This window comes from Temnothorax curvispinosus, unplaced genomic scaffold (assembly GCF_003070985.1).
Source record: "Temnothorax curvispinosus isolate PA1 unplaced genomic scaffold, ASM307098v1 QBEX01008747.1, whole genome shotgun sequence".
Taxonomy (NCBI): Eukaryota; Metazoa; Arthropoda; class Insecta; order Hymenoptera; family Formicidae; genus Temnothorax; species Temnothorax curvispinosus.
The window spans coordinates 133706-154721 of NW_020218527.1; the positions used below are offsets into that span (position 1 = coordinate 133706).

General features: G+C 36.7%; 1 protein-coding gene across 3 annotated transcripts in view; it reads left to right on the plus strand.

Moving 5' to 3' along the window:
- The window catches only part of LOC112458152 (protein sidekick), a 40418-nt gene that overhangs the window by 10375 nt on the left and 9027 nt on the right, over positions 1–21016 (plus strand). For 2 of the 3 annotated variants that reach the window (XM_025021597.1, XM_025021598.1), the window contains exons 2-21: positions 11369–11464; positions 12402–12581; positions 12665–12878; positions 13011–13184; positions 13316–13524; positions 13675–13825; positions 14270–14397; positions 14837–14950; positions 15719–15838; positions 16259–16414; positions 16562–16688; positions 16996–17297; positions 17551–17736; positions 17908–18213; positions 18404–18730; positions 18903–19099; positions 19288–19497; positions 19814–20068; positions 20179–20407; positions 20704–21006. In XM_025021597.1, coding sequence (XP_024877365.1) covers positions 11369–11464; positions 12402–12581; positions 12665–12878; positions 13011–13184; positions 13316–13524; positions 13675–13825; positions 14270–14397; positions 14837–14950; positions 15719–15838; positions 16259–16414; positions 16562–16688; positions 16996–17297; positions 17551–17736; positions 17908–18213; positions 18404–18730; positions 18903–19099; positions 19288–19497; positions 19814–20068; positions 20179–20407; positions 20704–21006 — 3984 coding nt within the window. The remainder of the gene's footprint in view (positions 1–11368; positions 11465–12401; positions 12582–12664; positions 12879–13010; positions 13185–13315; positions 13525–13674; positions 13826–14269; positions 14398–14836; positions 14951–15718; positions 15839–16258; positions 16415–16561; positions 16689–16995; positions 17298–17550; positions 17737–17907; positions 18214–18403; positions 18731–18902; positions 19100–19287; positions 19498–19813; positions 20069–20178; positions 20408–20703; positions 21007–21016) is intronic. The other variant, XM_025021599.1, reaches the window with a different exon arrangement.

Consider the following 21016-nt stretch of genomic DNA (forward strand, 5'->3'; position numbering starts at 1 on the left):
GGTTTTCAAAGGTGTAAAAGGATACTAGGTAGAAGAACAGGAAGTCATGAAAGCGATAACACAATTATGATAAATGATATAAACGTGAACTAAAATGTTGAAAGAGGAAGATAATTAGAAATAAATGAATACGATAAAGAAAGATATATGAAAAACTTGTAATTACGGAGGAAGGATTTGCAGGACAACGGGATGCACAATACGAGTAGACTGAGTAGACAAACGATGTGCGTCTATGGGAATGTATCTTCGGTGGGAATCTGCATGTAGCTGTGTGCTAATTCGGAGTTGTGCCTCGTTAAACATGCGGTTTTTAAACGCTCGGCCGGCACCGTTGCGATAACAGGACGGCTCTCAGTCTCGGCGATACTTCGCATACGAGCGACTTGCAATTTCTCGCTACGATGCACCTTTAGCTATTAATCACCGTAGAGGGGATGTGCCGTAATCGACGGTGCGGATGCGCGCGGACAAGTAAATGAAACATGTGCATTTGTGAAAAAACATATCGTCATTTTGTCACGCATGTTTAATATTTTGTTTTCTGGAAAATCAGCTTAGAAACGTATGCGACATTCGTGATTTTCAAATGTCATTTTTTTCACGTATATAATACCGATAGAAATCTTTGTACGCGCATAAATCAGTTTTTAAACTCATTTCCGTTATTAATATTGTTTTACGAGTTGAGAAGTGAAGTCACATATCCGGGATCAAAGTAAACAACCGGATAAAATCGATCTGACGATCGATATATGCATCATGCATCTTCTCATGGTTGAAGAGTTCATGGAAGCTCCCTTGGGTGGCTCGCCGAAGTCGACCGCGTTCCGGGACGCGGATTGTTTACGCTCAATGAAACGTGGCATGTTCAAACTAACTCAATTCTCGCCTTTTTTACGAGCCCCGAACGTGCATCGACTACGGATAACAACACGTGGCAGCGATTTCGTGCGAGTTTACACGCCTGAACTTTTCTACCATATGTGCCTTGCTTGCACTCCTGCATGGTTGTACTCTAGTAAGTGCATTCCACTGCCGGCGGATGGTTATTTCTAGACAAACCCCTGAAAAAACCCCTTTCTCGTCTAGGCGCTGACTCATCGTCGTCCATCGGAACGCAGTATATAATAATAATAATTTATGCATAAGAGATGGTAGTGATAATTTACAAGACAAATATGATATACAAATGCAACGCGAAAGAACACACTCAAAAAATAAGGCATTACAATAAGGCTAGTAGTGCCTACCAGAAATTAAAGAAAGAGAATGTAAAAGAAATAATGATGTTTATACCATAAAATAGACAGAATGTAAACGAAACAAAAAACTGCCCAGAAGAATATAAAGCGTCCTAAAGAAGAATGAAGGTGGATAAGGAGTGGGACATGTACAGATCGACGTGTTTATCTGAAACAAGATCTCCACAGTTGGTGTTCTTGGCGTCCCTTTAGGATAAATAAACGTCTCGACGTAAACGAAAATATTTTCCCCGCCAACTGCAGCTCGTTTCACTCAAGCTCGAGACGTTGCGCGACTCAGTGCAGCGGTCAAAGCCGCTTTCGCACGCGTATAAGGGCGAGACCTTGCGCGATTCCTCTCGCTTCGCGAAACTGTAAACGTTTCCACGCGATGTGGCGAAGGAACCGCTGCCCACTCGAAAGCAACTATGGTTGTCCCAATTTCCCGACCACCGCGAACAATGGTGGCGATGGAGATATCATAAATATCGCGTGAGTAGCGATATTTACGACGGTAGTGCGGCAAGAATTCGTGGTTCGCGGTTATATTATCTCAAAAGTTACGCAAAAAATATCTCGATTCTCGCATGCAGGTCACGCATGAAAAATGACGTTTTTATTGTTATTTTTCAAATTGTATATGAGAACGCAATAGGAAATTTGCGCGAAGTTAATTCTCTACGGGGTCACGGCCTCTTCTCCTGGTCGGGTGCATTCTAGAGTTCAATCTCGACCGTGAAACTCGCTCGTTTTGCTCTCGGCTTATTGGCAAACAGCCAAATATCCCTGGTATCGTGTCTGCCATGGTCTGAACCGCCACCGACTTTTCATGCATGGCACATGCTAGTCGCTCCACAATCGCATTCGAACGCGTTACACTGAATGATGTCTCGCGAACGACAGACAGATAGGGTGTTCCGGAATCAAAGAAACATGAATTGGTTTCAGGTGTGCAGTTTTAGTACATTAAGATTCTAAAATTAAGATGATGAAAATATTTTCTGTTAAATATTAAAGGATGACATTTAAATACCTTAAATAACATTTTGGATAAAGAATTTTACTTTATATACCCCAAGGGGCCTTAAAGGGCGTTTTGAAGGGACGTACCCAACCCTAACCTCAAATTCATCCACTACCTTACTGTTTCCTCCTTTGGACCAACGGTTTAACGTCTCTTCCGAAAGACGGAGCTCAGTTTTCTCCGCATCTTGCACGGAGAGGCGCGGTTTTTTCGGAAAAAAAACTTTTCCATGATTCATGGCTCTAGTGGACTCGAACCTGGTTTTTCAGATTACGAGTCTGGCGCTCTACCACTAGACCATATCGCCGCCCCTCTTTAAATAACATTTTGTTATTTTTAACTACCATGTGTGTCGAATTTGTTACTTTGATACAAACCAGCATTATTTTAACTCTATTGGTTTAGTTAAATTAACATTATTTTAATTAAATTAATGACATATTGAGTAGAAACAGTGGCGATCTATGGGAATGATTAAAAATGACTCAAATTGAATATAATTTGACACTACGAATTTAACAGTGTAGTTTCTGCGTGTTAAAAAAAGGAATGAGAAATATAGCATTTTTTCGACAATTCTTGATAGTGCTTTTATCGAAAAGCACTGTGACAACACGTTTCTGATTGAAATGAAAAAATTTTTAGCAATTTTAGTAAATAATGAAAATGTAATGTTGACGCTCCGTTTACCCAGATTTCTATTTTTCATATTTAATCGAATCATATTTAATTTATTTTTGAAATGTATCAGGAATCTTATAGAGGTCTTTGAGAGCCACAACTTTTATTAATTATATTTTAAAAATAAAGTGCTAACTTTACCAGAAACATGTGGACGTTTTTTTTGTTCAGATAAGTCAACTCTAAACTTGGCAAGAAATAACGCTGTGCAATTTTTGCCTGAGATACCGTATATATGTTATATCTGGAAAATTGTGAGAAAAGTTCATCGCATGTTACGTCACTTAAAAGGATTGATCGCATCCGCCGCCGCCGCCGTTGGCGCATTTTAAAGGAACTTCGAATAATAGTTACCATCAGAAATAATTCAAGAATCCGCGCACTTTAATTTGCAGTAGAATATGCATTTCTACGTCCGCATTGCCGGTTTTTTATTGATTACTCGAATGAAAATACAAGCATTTTAGTAGCGATTTATACTATAAGATGATTTTAATAAGAAACATCCTCCCATTTATAATCGAGGTAATTTGATACAGATTCTATATATATATTACGCAAAGATATATTTTATATACATATACTTTTTATTTAAATTTAAATAATTATATGTATATTAAATATATGTATGTAATATATATGTATAAATTGTATTATTTTATACATATGGAGGTGTAAAAACCACAGTGGTGTAAGTCAAACTTTTAAAAATATTTCCTCGTGTGCATAGATGCAATCTGTACAATATATAAATTGCATCTATGCACACGAGAAAATATTTTTAATAAAAATTGACTTACATGTGTGGTTTTTACCCCTTCATATATATAGGTATAACATAAATAATTTAAAAACTACTCCGTCAAACAAATTTAAGTTTTACACAGCAATATTTCCTTTATGCGTACGTGGTCAAAAGATAAAACCATAAGATTGAAAAATAAAAAAGGAGCTAGAAATTTGTCGAGGAAATTCTGAAAAATCTCCGCTATTGAAAAATATCCGCCATGTGGCGCGACCCGAGAGAACTCGAGAGGTTGGCCACCTGCAGACTGCAGTGAAAAGGGAGTCAGCACCCTGACAACGGCAATATAGCTGGCTGCGTGCAGTAAGACGCAATGCGCAACGTTTTGCGGTGCCTCGCCCCCACCGACCGGTGTGTATTATCTGGGCATCTCCGTTCGGAATCCGTGGCAAGTACATCTAAAAGTGCTTGTCCCTGCATATCGCGCTCCAAAGACTTTCTTTTTTTTTTCTTTCCGTCACTCTCCAGTTCTCGCGCTGCGCGCTGAGAAATCTCTTGCAAAAGTTATGCAAAATTATTATTCAAAGTAATATTGTAATTATAATTATGATCCAGAGATAAGAATAAACATTGTAAATATAAGAATATAAAATATTTATATTTATTCGTACTTTTTATATAATTATGTATATAAATATATATATATATTTATATATATATATTTTATTTTTTACATATTTTTATTATATCTTTTTCCGCGTTTCCTGATAGTTAGCAGTTGGTTATATTTTTTATTCTTGAACGTTCAAATTATTTCTAATATACGCTTGCACTTTTTCGCTAACCAAAACGTGCCGGTTTGCGTTTTTTCGATTTTTCTCGCAAGACTACCGTTTATCACGTCCTTCGCATCGTTAGCATACAACGAACCAAATTGTAGCGGCACGACCGCTTAAAGATGAATGGATCCCGACGGTGGTTTCTGGGTCGCGTACGCGAAATAGAAATTCCTTCATTTTGCTGGACGACACCAAAGCCTTTCGTTTGCGACCCGCGTCCATGCCCCTCTGTAAACGTGCCACCCCGTTTTACCCTTAGTGACAGCTGCGTCGCTTAAAATAGGGGTTTTTTCAGCGGCCTCGGCTTGCACGTATTGTACCTGTGTTGCGTGTATATGTGTGAGGTCGTGTGCACGGCGAATCATGCGATGATTGCCATCACAGTTATGTTCAGTAACTCGTTCTAACACAATTTCTATAGGAGCACGCGTTTTATTTCCGATGCTCTAGATTTGCTTACGTCAGATATTTATGAAATATTTAACATGGAAATATAAACCTGCCTGACTAAAAAGCTATTTCGCGAATTTCATAACTTCAAGAGGCTAATGTCTTTTTTTTTTTATTATTGCGCATCCTGTTTGAATATAGAGCGTCATTCTTATGATTAAAATTGAAAATTATCTTACAATCTTTACTTTTTTATCTAGTAATATTTCAGGAGTTGATCAATATATGAATGAGCCAACTAAAAGTCTCTAAATTTGCCGCAAGAATATATTCACTTGAGCTATTACTTATAAGTGAAGAATTAATTATAATTAATACAAGTACAAATTCTGGAAACATAGACATATTCCAGGCGGTTTTTCGCAAAGGTAGAAATAGGGAACAAGTTAAAACCGTCCAAAGTTTGTTTAAAATAAATAAAGGTCTTAATACGCGTTGCGAATGCATCATTTTTATCTCTGCATCGAAATCGACATTTATTTTTCTTCTCGCAGATGCAGTTATGATTGGAATTTCATCGAATACTTAGCGAAAATTCAACTCATGAATCTCATGAATCTTTGGAAAGCGATTACACGTCATTTTCTGCCAAGATACCTCCGTTAAAACTGTTCTCTCGTTAAAATTCCATGAAAGTCTACTTCTAATTAACTTGCGATTTGCATCCTCGATATGATGCTCGAACTTTCCATTTGGACGCAAGACTATCTAGAGGATCTAGAACGAGCGGTTTTTAAAAGCGTTAAGTAACACGTATACTCTCTTCCTTCGCTCGAGAGAATCTGAATCGATTACATCTTGGCTGAAGTCAATCGTCGGTTTTATTGAACGAGTGAATACAGAAAGTGAACGTGAAATGCTATTAATGTTATTCATTTCGAAATTCGCTGTTTCCTCCACTTGTTGTTAAGAGATTCTAGTTTTCACCTGCAAAATATAGTCCCTATATCATATAATTATTATTATATAATAGTATTACATATAAATGAACAATTTAATTTATTTACATCAAAATTATTAATTCTTATTATAAAATCAGTTTACACATATAATCAAATATTAAATATTACTGTTACAAAGAACTTTTAACGTAGATAAAAATTGTTAGCTATATCAAAACATCAGTCTGCAGTGCGGTAAGTCTTTCGGACGTGTGCTAAGAATTTAAAATCCACAGCACAGCTTAGATTGCAAGTACTTATTGAGCGGCGCAGCACGTGCTGCAACAACTGCACCTGTTAATACTCGAGAAGTTTACCTCTGCAATAATTAGCCCGCAAACGAGAGTCTCGTTTGGAGTGTACTGTTCCTCGCACATTAACACCTCCACCTATATCTTATTCTCGCCGCATTTAGCGATACCTTAACAAAAAGAACGTTGCATAATTTATTTTATCCCCCGTGCGCGCACATTCTAGGAATTCTTCTAGGAAATGTTCTAGCTTTAAAGTGCCTGTTCTTTTGCTCGGCGGAGAGCGAGCTTGCAACGAGCTTGAAATAAATAACGGCAGTTAAATAGGGGCGCATAAAATGTAGGGTTTAGCCGGTTTATTCTTAGGTGTTCAACGTGTCTCCTTACACACTCGTTTTTATGAATTGCGCATTCTCGTGAAGCGCCCGATTAGCGTCACGGTGTCACCTCATCACGCTTTCGCAAGATGCGCGAGGAGATAAGGAGATAAGATCCGGAAACTGGATCCTTCAGCTGAATTCTCGTTACGCGAGGCACCTGAAACGCTAAAGACGTTAAATAAAATATAAACCTCGTTCCCCTTACAAGTTAGCCTTCGCAGAGATAAACCGTTGTATCGTACAAAAAATTTAATTTGTTCGCGTCCAAGAGACTCTTAACGATTCCAGTGCTCCGTTATGTTGACGAGATGAGGAATGCGAGGGATACAAAGAAGCACATCAGAGCATACTTTGGTTAATACGAGGTGGAATTTTTCTTCGCAAAAATGACAGATAAAACGATACAGGCATATTAAGTTACTTCGAGATAAAGACCGATCCGTGTTTTTAGAAAATCCTAAACCAGGATAAGCACGCTCGTTTACCGTGCGTTACTGTCCGATCTTTAGCATTACATACACCTAAGTTTTTTTATAATTTGTAATTAAGGCTTGCGTGAACATTCTGTTAAAGTAAAGTCTAAAATTAACCCATTAAATTCTAGGAAACCTCTACGCGTTTTTTTTGTTTTAAATCTTTGTAACTCGGGTTAATCAAAATTTTTAGTTTTAAAATTTGCATTTATATAGGGATAAAAAGAGTTGCTTTTTCCGAAAAAATCGGCGATAGGGTGGGATATCTTAAAAAAATATATAAAGGTTGAAAGAGTAGAAGTAAAAATGTGATTTCTGCGAGAAAAAATGATGTATGTACACAACATTAATCTAATTGGAAATAATCTTGTTGATTCAATACGTCAGGTTCTTGTTTTAATAAAATAAGTATTTGTTTCACTATGCCCGGTTTCTTCACTGTTAGATAACTTTATCCTTAGGTTAAATTCACTCTTCATCTCTTTCTAAGAGTTAGGTTAGAAAGAGATGAAGAGTGAATTTATCCTAAGGATAAAGTTATCCGACGGTGAAGAAACCGGGCATTACTGTTATTGAATTAACAAGATTATTTCCAATTTGACTAATACTGTTAATACATCATTTGTTTCTGTGTGCTTTTTTACTGACATATATTCAATTAATAAATGATTTTTTAGTCTATCTTTTTGAATAGAATAAATCGATATAATTCTTATTTAAGTGACCTATAACAAAAATTCTACTCAAAAAGGTAGATTTTTTAAATCTCTAACTTTCACCTTTATATCTTTTTTCTTAATTATCCCACCTCATCGTCGACTAAGGCTGCGTTCGGGGAGCGCGCTATTAGCGCTATTGCATCGTTCTATCTTTATCGCTCATCAGGTGTAAAACAAGGATAGAATAACCAAATAGCGCTGATAGCGAGCTCCCCGAACGCAGCCTAAATTTTTAGAGCTACTCTCTTTATCTCTAAATATCAATTGCGGTCCAAAAACTTTGATTAGGACTTGAGTTAAAAATTTAAAACACACACACACACACACACAGAAAAATGCGTAGACGCCTTCTAGAACTTAAGGGGATGCTGGAGTCGCGGGCGAACTCGATCAGCGTCGATAAAGAAGTGCTCACCGATTCTTACATATACATACAGAGCGCAGGCAAACTCGACCAGCGTCGATAAAGAAGTGCTCACCGATTCTTACACATACATACAGAGCGCAGAGTTTTTGGCTGAATTCGGGGAGACGCGTAACATGTGCATATGAAATTTTCTAACATACTTTTCTCTTATACTAAAGCTCGCAGCTTATTTCTGCAAGCACAGGATTCTTCTTTATTGTATTTCCGTGACGGCTGCAAGGTTTTTGTATACGTACACAGTCTAAAACTTTTATCTGCAGCAAATGTTGTCATGAGTCGACCGCAGAATCGAAAATAAAAATGTAATTTTCTAATTTTTTTTTGTTTTTCATACGCAATTGGTGCCTGCCGTCTTCGTTATCGTCCATACTTTAATTCTGGACAAAAAATTTTTAATTCGGTGAAATCAATCAAAAGATTTGTGTGTCTGAAAATTTCGTGGTAAAACAGACCTGTCTCCAGCATCCCCTTAATGGATTAATCAGACTATAATTTCGTCATCAATTTATATCCGCAAAATACAGCCCTCGGTAAATTTTCGTTTTCGCTCTAAAAACCATTTGTGTCTAGAAAAAAATCAAACTGCGAGACTTGTCACATATTATTGCCATATGTGGCAGCGATATCACGTACTTATAAGTACCTTTCGTCGACGGTGCTTATCGGGCCGAATCGATATTTATGGCGGCCCAGGTGCGACGCGATCACACGATGTTCGTTCTTAAGAATCCGCCTACGATACGGCGTGACTGATTGTACCGCGTGTGTGTGATTAGAACGCGGACCCATGCATCACGCGGTGCATCAGGTCGGAATGAATTGCCGGTTGAAAGGTATGTACAACGATGCGCGCGGCAAACTCGTCGCCCGCGATCGTCATCAGCCTGTGAATTGTTATTGTTTATACATCCGTAGGAACTTTCTCTAAAGTTCTAAAGAATGTTCCACATAAATCATAAATTCGCGGTTCAAATTAGCAGAAGTCGCAAATACATGCACAAGTTTGTGCAAACTATAAATATTATATGAAAAATATTATTCGAGTTTATCTCGTAGACAGATACCTTGCTTTAACCCGGGAATGGGGAATGGGCGCTTAATTTTTTTTGCATGATTATCTGAAGTCATTTTTACACCCCAATTTAAAGTCATTGTTATTAATTACACATTGCTCATTTTTGATTGTTCTATAATTTATTAGTATTTAAGGACAATATAGATTGACATCAACATTTTCTGAAAAAAATAAGAAGAAAAAAATATTTAAAAAACGAAAGAAACGACACATTAAGCAATTTAGTATAATACTGATAGTATTTCTAAAAACTGGAGATCTTAATTAATAAAGCGCTTATGTATTGCTTTGTGATAGGATTCTACATTTAAAGGTTTGTAAAAAGAATAGTTATTAGAAAAAAGAACATTATTATATAATTATATATAATTATATATGAAATCATTCATATTGTATTTGCTCCAGAATTATTAAAAATAATTTATTTTTATGATATTTGTTTATTATATTATATAAAAATATAAGTTACATAAATTACTTTTAAATGAAAATAAATATTTATAAAAACTTGATTCTTCTTAAATCTTTTATGTATTAATCGGATTGAAGTATAATAAATATGTACAAAAATATCATTAACAAAACATGTTTTGCATTAGATAAATTTATAACCATTTATTTTATTACTTGTTATTTTTTTCTAAGTATTTGCACATATTATGTTTTCATTGAACAACAAGATTCAATAGGTCTATACTATGAATGTACAGGTCTTAAATTTTTTCTATTATGCGGGTTGGGTCTCGGAACCTTTGAATGAAACGTAGGTATGGATTCTCGATCCATAAAAAAAATTACTGAGACGTAAGTTTTATTTTTTCGACACTGAGATACAAAAATCACCTTAGGTCCCCATTTCTGGGTTAAAGATGATCATATAAATCTTTTCGAATATTTTCTTTAAACTGTTCTGTTTAGAGAACTAGTTTTGCGTCATGAAAGTCAGGAAGCGTTCGAAGTGTACTTTGTTCAAAGCTACTAATATCTATAGAAAGGCGCACATCGAGTCGAGGCATCCTACTTTAAAGATAATTATATAAGTAAATGTCTGTGTGGAAATCTTTTAAGCTGTTCCGGTTAAAAACTATAATAAAGAGTTTTGTATCTTGAAAATCGGCTGGCGTACCTTCTTGAAAGCTCTCTCTTGACTTGAATCGTTACCTCGCTCCTTTTTGTTCACGACCAAACCGTAGTTCTACGGGGAACGACGAGAGGTTGCGACACCGGTGTGCGGTGTACCCGCGTGTCAAGATCACCAGAGCGTGGAACGTCCGGTGGATACGGGCGGGTGCACGTGTCGGCTTTACGTGCGTTGCATGTGACTCGGCACCTCGGCATCCGCGGCCGTTCGTTCGCATTCTTTTCTCTCGTTCGTCAGCCTTTTTGGAGCACCGTAATAAATTATTACGTCTCTGGTACACGCTCGCAATGACTCAGGCTGTCGGTCAGCCGTATGGAATTCACGTGTAATCACACGAGATTAAGATCGAATCTGCCATACGAACTTCAAAAATTAAATTCCGCAATTAAATCGTACCGCCGCCTCTTCTTACGCCGCAATTAAATATTTTAATTCATTAGTTACCTTGTGACGTTAAATCTCTCTTCTTATTCCCCTCCTTTCGTTTTGCTGCTACCGTTTTATCGAGTCTTATTCTTCATAAACTTAATCAATATTGTACTTATTGTACATTCTTATGTTACTCAGACAGCACGCATGTCTAAAATCGGGACATAAGACGTCTTAAAGACATATTTTTAAGACATTTTTAAGACGTCTTAGGATATGATAGGTAGACTCTACCTAATTTACATCTGTCCTACGATCTATTTTTTTGTTCTATTTACTTTTTATTTTATGATCTATTCTTTTTGCGCTCTGATTATTTTGTTTCTACCGTAGGTATTAGGTAGACATCATGACAATGACTTTGCAGGCGCCTTTTGCATGTACATGATTCATTTATTATATTCACTATAATTTTATTCAAACTATTTATAAACCAATCTTATAATATACTTGTGAATTGCAAGACTAATCTGTAATCTGTGGCGCCATAAGGCTTCCATCAGTCTCTGCGAGATCGATCTGAAGAAGAAAACGTTTCTCTGTTCGCAGAACCACTTCAGGAGCCGCGCTTCACCAATCAACCGTCCAGCAGTGGCAATATACTTAGCGAGAATCGCACCAAGTTTCTGCAATGCCAAGCGAGAGGTAGGAATCACAACCGTAACATATGGGCTTTCTCTGAAAATTTCCTGTCGTAGGAACAACAAAGAGAGATAGAGAAAGAGTTTTTGAAAATTTACTCCGGTAATAAATTTTAGTAACAACTCTTGAATCTTGGAAAGTGTTGCGCATCTCTGTTTACACTTGTAAAAATTTTGAATGTATCTTTCTGAACAGAAAAAGCTTATATTTTCTTTTTTAATAGATTGTTGCTCTAATTCAATACTAAAATGGCTTTAAGTAGCAAGATCTTTAGAGATACTGCAAATTTAGTTTCATTTCTTTCCAAATATGCTATAGAAATAAAAACCCAGTTGTTATTACCATTTTGTTTATCCATTTCATCCAATTGCCAATAGTTCGAGCTATTCTGGCATTAATTTGTACGAATTGTCAAAATTTCTCGGGATTTTAGTGCCTAAGTATACAATCAATATATTACTTTGAATAAAAAAAAATAAACAAAATATAAAAGAGCGAAAGAGAAAGGTAAAGACCGCAGCAGCATCGAGGATAAGGTTCGCCGCATGGTGTTTCATTGTCCTGCAGAAATATCGGTTGACGTACAGGCGGATGAGACGGTGGCCAGATGAAGCCTTATCAATGTCCAGCGTCATGTAATTCAATCGTATGACCCTGTACTAATGGTATTAGATAGCTCGCGGGCTGTAGCATCGTCCGTGACTTTGCATTGAATCATTCACTGAGTTTCTTCACGTTAAATTATTCTTCAACTGAAGATCGTACAAATAATTATTTTTACGCAGTTTAAAGGAAGTATACTTGTCAATGAGAGAGGTGGCCTGTGCATTTTTTAATTATCTTTACACAATTTTTAAACCTTTTATTCTTTAACTATCTTTTAGACTAAACAGTTGAGAAAAATTACTTAGGTATGTACAACTTTGTGTCATCTTCATAGGCAATCCTCAACCAAAGTACAAATGGTTCAAAGACGGAATGCCCCTTAACGTCGAGCTTACTTCGGGGCCTTACTACCGTATTCAGAGGACAGGGCGTGAGGACGCCGGGGTGTATCATTGCGTCGCAACGAATGACGTAGGGTCCATATTCAGCGATCATCTCATCTTCGCCGTAGCTTGTGAGTATCATCTCAACAAAGATATATATATCCACGTTGCGGATTACGGATCGACGACAGATCGACGTTTCGATTCGCTTCAGATATGGGAACATTCGACGATCTCACGGAGAAAGTGGTGACCGTCGAGTCGGGTAGCGCCGCGATTCTGGAACTACCTCCGATCGAAAGCCATCCCACCCCTGACGTAACATGGTTCTCCTCGGACGGGACTCCTTTGTACGGCATAAAGTACGCCACGACCCATCACACGTTAATTATACTAAACGCTTCGGAAAACGATGAAGGCTCATACAGGTTTGTATAATTTATGCAATTAGTGCGCAGCAGTAGTTTATCCCACTTAATATTTTAACTGTAGCGCACAAAATCGCTGTCTTAAAATTCCTAACAAACGAAGTTTACACTTATACCTTTCTGATGATACAGAGCGAAGGCTATTAACACTCAATTGGGCAAGGAGGAGATCAGTCCGTTTTTTAAACTGAAAGTTACCGGTGATCCGAACGCGGAGGTAGCTCCTACTATAATCGTCAAGCCGCAGGACACGCAGATAATTAAGGATCAAGATGTCACACATTTAAATTGCATCGCAAACGCCAGGTATTCGCGAATTTTTGTTTATCATCGCTGCATGTGATGATTTTTCTTCTCAATGCACAAACCATTGCATGTCGTCAATGTTTTTTTTCAATTCCAGAAGATTCGGAATTGTAGCTTTAATATCGTTTCAGATCGCTTCACGAGCTAAGGACTTTGTGGATGAAAGACGGCATTCCGATCGAAAACTCTAGGATATCGTATAGCTTTAACGATTCGTGGAACAGAACACTCGCATTGATTTCAGCCAACATAACTTACACAGGAATTTACTCCTGCCACGTGGACTTGCGGAGTGGTGGTTATCCGACTGTAAATGCTAGCGCTAAAATTGTTGTATATGGTAAGCGTGATCAACAATAAATATGTGAATAATTCAGTAAAATACCGATAAGAAAATAGTCTTGTGACTATGTTTTAAAAAGTAAGAATACAACACTGAAAACAAAAATAAGCCTGAGTCTTTCCTAAATTTGTCGTTATGCTTTTCTAGAAAAACCGACATTTATAACAGAATTGAAAAGGGAAACTCTAAGCGATTACGGGTCCACGGTAACGTTACCATGCGACGCTAATGGCGTGCCGCCTCCTACAATCAGTTGGTTCCGTAATGCCGAGCCTATCGATCATTTACTGGGAACTAGGTACGTCTCGGCAAATATTTACTTTTGTGATCATTAGAATCCAAGGGAAGGAGAGAGAGAGAGAGAGAGAGAGAGAGAGAGAGAGAGAGAGAGAGAGAGAGAGAGAAGCTTTTTAATTATTTCTATTTTAATTATTAGTTTCGTTGGAATTTTTTCCTGTAAATCTAAACCTATAATTGTTTCACATGGAAGTGATATATAAGTGAGAAATGAATTTTTTATTTTAGATATTTTTATTATTACAAATTTAAAAAAATATTTATGTGTAATATTAAAGGAATTAGCATTGAAGAAAAGATAATTTGAAGTAAGAAAGATTAAATTTGGAAAATATTTTATAATCTTAAATATTTAAATCCGTTTCCGCCTATAAGAAGAAATCAGAACTCGAAAATTATTTAAGCATTTTAGTATTTTACTATTGTTTTATTCGCGTTCTTACAGATACATGATGGAAGAAGACGGCTCACTGACGATTAAGAAATTAACTATGGACGACTCGGGGATGTTTCAGTGCCTCGCGTCTAATGAAGCCGGCGAATCGTCCAGTTATACCTGGCTGAAAGCGAAAAGTAAGTAATTTTTCATAGTTTCCATAATGTATCGCGAAATTTTAAAAATAGTGAAATTATTAGTCCAGAGTGTTCGCAAAACACGCGACTAAAATACCAATACAATCTTTTTGATTTTATATAAGTCGAGATTTTTATAAGCAAAACAGAGGAGATAATGAAAAATTATAAGTAACGCAAGTGTACAATTTAGTTTCGAATACCAGGTGAGCTTAAAATTTATATGTTGTTTATTTGTTGTTTTTTTTGGCCAGTGTATAATATAAATTATAACATAGATAATTTCTTATATTAATAGCAAGATTGTTAAGTCATATACAAGTATGTTAGATATTGTTTAAAGGAAGATACCTTTGAGTCGCGTTTTTCGCGGACATTTCGCGTAATGATGTCGCAAGCAGAGTTAATATAAATGACGTGTTTTTTGTGTGCGGCACAGAAAAAGGATTAGGAAGCAGATTGAGAAACAGAGTTGCCCGCTGGGCGGCTGGCTACAATGTAGTCAGAATTCGCCAGTCTGATCGCCGTTTTATGTTCTCTCAATATCCAAACAGTAAGAATATTGCAGCGAGATTTCCACACTTCTTTTCCATTATCATTTTCGGCACATGCTTAAAGACTGCGTATAAATTTCACTTCACGATTTTTTGCTTCTCCTAGTGACAAATTTGCGTGTAGCTCTGATAAGGCAAACAGCACCATGTCAGCATTTTGGAATATTTATTATTGCTCCACGATTATAGTTTATAGAATTTTAGCGAAAAACTTTGACCAATTCTACGTTTTTTTTATGATTAGTGATTGTAATTGTATATAGTTGAATGTTTTTCTATACGATATTTTTGAAGAAACATCAAATGGAACGATTTGCCGTATTTTGACGTAATGAAATAATAATCTTTAGCACGCGTCTGCGAAATTGCAAGTAACACTGACATGCACGTCTTGTTTTCTCAAACATTAGAGATATATTTTTGATAAGACAAATTTTTTTCTGGATTTTATGAATGTCTCAAGATAAGTGCCATTAGCATTTAGCATTTAGCGATTATTTTACGGCATTTATCATTAAATATGACTGTACTTATTGTTACTGTTAGTTATAAGTTTGCGTAGTTTTGCTATTGAATATGTGTTTGTGTTATGCTTAAAAAATAAGCTTGTCTTTTGAAATCAGCGTAGAGAGATAGAGAAGAAGTGAGAATTACAGATGGGTTTAATATTGCAAGCGGCGATTGATCACTCTTTTTTCATTTGCACGTTGTGAGAAAACATTCGGAAATAGATTCGATATTAATGACAAAATTTCTGTAATTTACAGCGTCTGGACCGATAATGGAAAATGGACCACAGAATCTAACAGTATTAGACGGCAAAGATGTAACTCTGAGTTGCAATGCGATTGCGTCGCCTAAGCCAAATGTCACCTGGTATTATAACGGTAATTAAATCAAAGCTTACAGTTAATTATTATTTTTTATATAATATTATTGTATATGTGTATATACATATATAACATAAATATGTTATATAAATTTTAATTTGGTTGCTACACTTATTTGTGTGTGTGTGTGTGTGTGTGTGTGCGTGTGCGTGTGCGTGCGTGCGTGCGTGCGTGCGTGCGTGTGCGTGTGTGTGTGTGTGTGTGTGATTTTTATAAAATTAATTGGAAGATATATAAGATTAATTATCACAAGGGATGTTTTTGAAGTTCTGGGCATTGTGCTCTAAGTCTTTTATTTTATTCATTTTTATTGCCCCGCGGCGCGATTCTCGGAACTTTGGAAATATATTCCTTTATTACGAAGTGCTATCTCCCCGCGCGTTTACATGTTTAAATGTTTACATTTGATTGCAACAGATACGATACCTGTGGAGATTGCCGGGAGAGTACAAGTCTTGGATAATGGCGATCTTTTAATCGCGGCGGTGAAACCGAATGACGCGGGAAAATATACTTGCATCCGCGCGAACGAAGCCGGCTCTGTTAACGGATCGGCATACTTGACTGTTATGGGTGATTATTGAGACAAACGTTTATAAAAAAAAAAGCTCGAGCGAATCATGAAAGCATGCTTTCTCAAGATAGAAATCGATTCTTTTGCTCGAATTTCGTTGGAAACATTGCACAGTTTGTCGTATATAATCTGTATCTGTGTTACAGTTCGGACTCAAATTATCCAACCACCTGTTGATACGTCCGTGCTTCTCGGGCGTACCGCCGAATTGCAGTGTAAAATCTCAAACGATCCCAGCGTCGTATATGATATGGCATGGTTTCACAACGGACAGTACGTATAAGGAGAAATATTATAATGCAAATAACGTCAGTTGAAAAGTTTGAGATTAAAAATTTAATAGCTTACTTTTTTTTAAACTTATCTATGGTTGAAGTGTTATTCTCCAAAACATCGATATTAAAATCTGATAGATTTAAGATATTTAAGAATTATTTACATTATGTACCTCAAATATGCTAATTTTATCAATTAAATTGTTGATTTATAGAACCAGCAAAATTATTCGAATCGGGAGGACAAAATCCTGTAATTCTTCTGACGTTTGAAGATTTTAAAGTGATACATTTTGTTGTTACAGAGTGATAAACACGCAAGCGAGTCAAAGGGTGAAGATGCGATCGGATGGCACTCTCGAGATCGTCACCGTTCGAGCTTCCGACGTGGGCGAGTATACGTGCTCGGTGGTGTCACCGGGTGGCAATGAAACGCGATCCGCTCGTTTAAGCGTGATTGAATTGCCGTTTCCACCGATCAACGTCATGGCCACGCGGGTCGAAAAGATCTCGCCGCGCACGATCAACGTCTCGTGGGTACCCGGCTTCGACGGCAATAGCCCTACTAAGAAATTTATAATCCAGAGACGAGAGGTGTCCGACCTGGGTAAGTGTAATCTGAATATAAAAACTTAAATGTACTTGAAATATAATTGAATACGCATTAATGTTATACTTGTATTTTCTGACATGTTTAATATTTCTTGAATATACATAATCGCGTGAATGTATTATTATGTGTGTTCAGAAAACACTTTATAATTTTTCAATAGAAGATTTAATTATAAAATTGATATTATGATTGTTTGTTTTTATATCTCTATACATTTAATTTATAATATGTGTTATGTTGTAAATAGGGCCTATACACGACCCAATATTAAATTGGATCACCGAACGCGATAATGTGTCCGCGACCAGTCGATGGGTATTGTTGAATAACCTGAAAGCCGCGGCGTCTTATCAATTTCGTGTTAGCGCCGAGAATAGCGTCGGCGAAGGTCCATCGTCAGCAGCCAGTGAAATCGTCGTTCTACCTCAAGAACGTAAGTGATTAGGAAGATTGCTCAAGTAATTAGTTCAATAGGAAATAACAATATAATATATCTCCCTCGCTATATTGAATCTTTACCAAAATACGGGTAAACTTATGGACCGATCTCCAATGTGCAATTTTGATATAGCATTTCATTTAAACGCTTTATTTTCATTTTTAGCACCCAGTGGTCCGCCGATTGGTTTTGTCGGCTCAGCACGTTCGTCATCAGAAATAATAACGCAATGGCAACCTCCGCTGGAAGAATACCGAAATGGTCATATCTTGGGATATATATTGAGATACACGCTTTTCGGATACAACGACAGCCCGTGGACGGTGCAAAACATTACCAATGAAGCGCAAAGAAATTATCTCATTACAGATTTAATTACATGGAAGGACTATGAAGTGCAAATAGCAGCTTATAATGAAAAAGGCGTGGGTGTATACTCAAAGGGTTTGCAAATAAAAACCAAGGAAGGAGGTAATTAATACTAGGAATTAATTAAGATATAATTCTACAATATTGTAATTTTATAACATCTTAATTTAAACGATCTATTATTATTTTAACATAGTAAATAAATTAACTTATTAAAATATGATGGATTAACATACTATTACTCTAGAATGTTATATAAATCAGTTAAAAATTGAAAAAATAATTTTTACAGTCCCGGAAGCACCTCCCACAAATGTAAAAGCGAAAGCACTCAATTCAACGGCGGTGAAAGTTTGGTGGAAGCCACCGAATCCTCAAAATATCAATGGTATTAATCAGGGATACAAATTGCAAGCCTGGATTGGCGGTAATTTTACAGAAGCGAATGAATACAAATCGATGACTGTGCCGCCGAGTTTATTTGATCCGCTCGCCGAGCAGAACGCTATTATGATAGGTTTAAGAAAGTACACTCTGTATAATATCACGGTGCTCTGCTTCACCGATCCAGGTGACGGTGAAAGAAGCTCGCCCGTCGAAATTCACACTCGTGAAGATGGTATGTTTACCTATAATAACTACTTGAAAATTATTAATTATATTGCTATAAAGATGATTTAATTGAAAAGTTATTTTTGGCATATTTTCAATTACTTTATATAATAAATGAATACGAATAAAATTATTCTTGTAGATATTATTTATTTTTATGTATTTATAATCTGTTATAGTACCTGAAGAAGTGGAGAATCTACAATTTGAAGATATCAGCGATCGTGCGCTAACTGTTAAGTGGGGTTCCCCCAAAGAGACCAACGGAATATTGACACATTATCAACTGAAATACATGATTAAAGACATTCCAGATTCTTTGCGCGTCGAAAACTTCACGGCAGATGTGTTATCGACCAAAGTGGAGCATCTTCAGGTAGTCATCGATGTAAACTAGTGATATCAAGTAATCGATGTAAACTAGGTCAATTTCAAGCAGCATGAATTTATAGAAAAGAAACATAGTAAAAAGTCTAAAAATCATATCAAGTTACAAACAAGATAATTTAAAAGTGCAAGAATTAAATATAACTATTATTTATTCTTGTTTTTTTCTTTTATTAGGCACTGACCCACTACAAATTTGAAGTGAGCGCTTGGACATCGGTTGGACCCGGTAAACCGAAAGTGGCGACCATACAATCAGGCATCGAACCGGTGCTACCGGAACCTCCTACGAAGCTGGCGTTATCCAACATAGACGCGTTCTCCATTGTGTTACAGTTTACGCCGGGATTCGACGGAAACTCGTCCATCACAAAGTGGACAGTGCAGGTTGGTCAATCTACAGTCAATGCTCCTTTTGAAATAATCCAAGATTATTAATCGTTACACCTTTTTATATATAATAAAATTTTGTTGAAGTAAAATTTATTTTATGTTGAATAATGTTTTATTATTTATTTACTCTCCTAAGGCTCGATATCTGAAAAATATTACGTTCTCAGTAGTACTAATTCATGAATTTTATAAGATTGATTTTTAAGACACAATCGAAAAGATTTAATGTGATAGAATAACGCGATAGATGAAAAACAGAAAATAAATCGAAAGAAGTAATATGCGAGATCAATTGTTGTCGATTTCTTAGGCACAAACGGCGCGAAACTCGACGTGGTACAATATCTACGAAGTGTCCGATCCCGACGCTAGTACAATCACCGTCGATGGTTTGACTCCCTTCATGCAATATAAACTTCGTTTAATTGCAAACAACGTCGTCGGTGCTTCGCAGCCTTCCGAGCCGACCAAAGAGTTTCAGACGATTCAGGCACCACCCTCTCATCCCCCGAAAAACGTCACGGTCCGCGCGATGAGTGCCACCGAGTTACGTGTTAGGTGGATTGTAAGTATCGTTATCGGATTATAAAAAATATTATCTTTATATTAATTATCAACGAAGAATAACGATTAGAGAGATTATATTGTAAAAAAACTGTATTGTTTTCTGCGTAGCCATTGCAACAAATAGAATGGTACGGAAATCCGCGAGGATACAATGTTACTTATACGGAAGTGCGATCGAACGTCTCAAAGAGTAGTATTATCGACGATCACACCGCAAACTCATACGTTTTGGAAAATATGGAGGAGTACGCTGATTATGAAATAGTGATGCAAGCGTTCAACGACGTCGGTTCTTCAATGGCGAGTCCAAAAGCCATCGAACGAACTCGTGAATCAGGTATGTCTTTTATATATAATTGGACGTAGTTACGCAAAAAGGAAGTAACTTTTCAAAATGCAATTTTTTGAATATAGTTATTTTAAAAGAACGTTAGAAAAATAAAGTTGTACAATTAAACTAGAAATAAAATAATTTTTTCTTAATATATGTATATATGTACGTTGGTTTCTAACAATTGATTTGACATTAATGTAATTATTTCTTGAAACTCAAACATTTGCAAACAGATGATACAGTCGATTTTGTGTGAAACATTTTTCACACACCTTGTAAAGATACATGACATCTTTCAGTTCCTTCTCTGGGGCCGATTAACGTAGAAGCAAATGCGACATCTTCTACGACTATTCTAGTGCGATGGGGTGACGTGCCCATGGAACATCAAAATGGGCAGATCGAAGGCTTTAAGGTATACTACGGCGCGAATTCTCGATCGACCTTCCAGTACAAGAATATTCCCAGCAATACCACTTTCACAACTACCTTAACGGAGCTTCGCAAGTTTGTCCAATACCACGTGCAGGTTTTAGCCTACACGAGACTTGGTGATGGGGCACTGAGCATCCCACCTGTGAGAGTCCAGACCTTTGAAGACAGTAAGTGAAA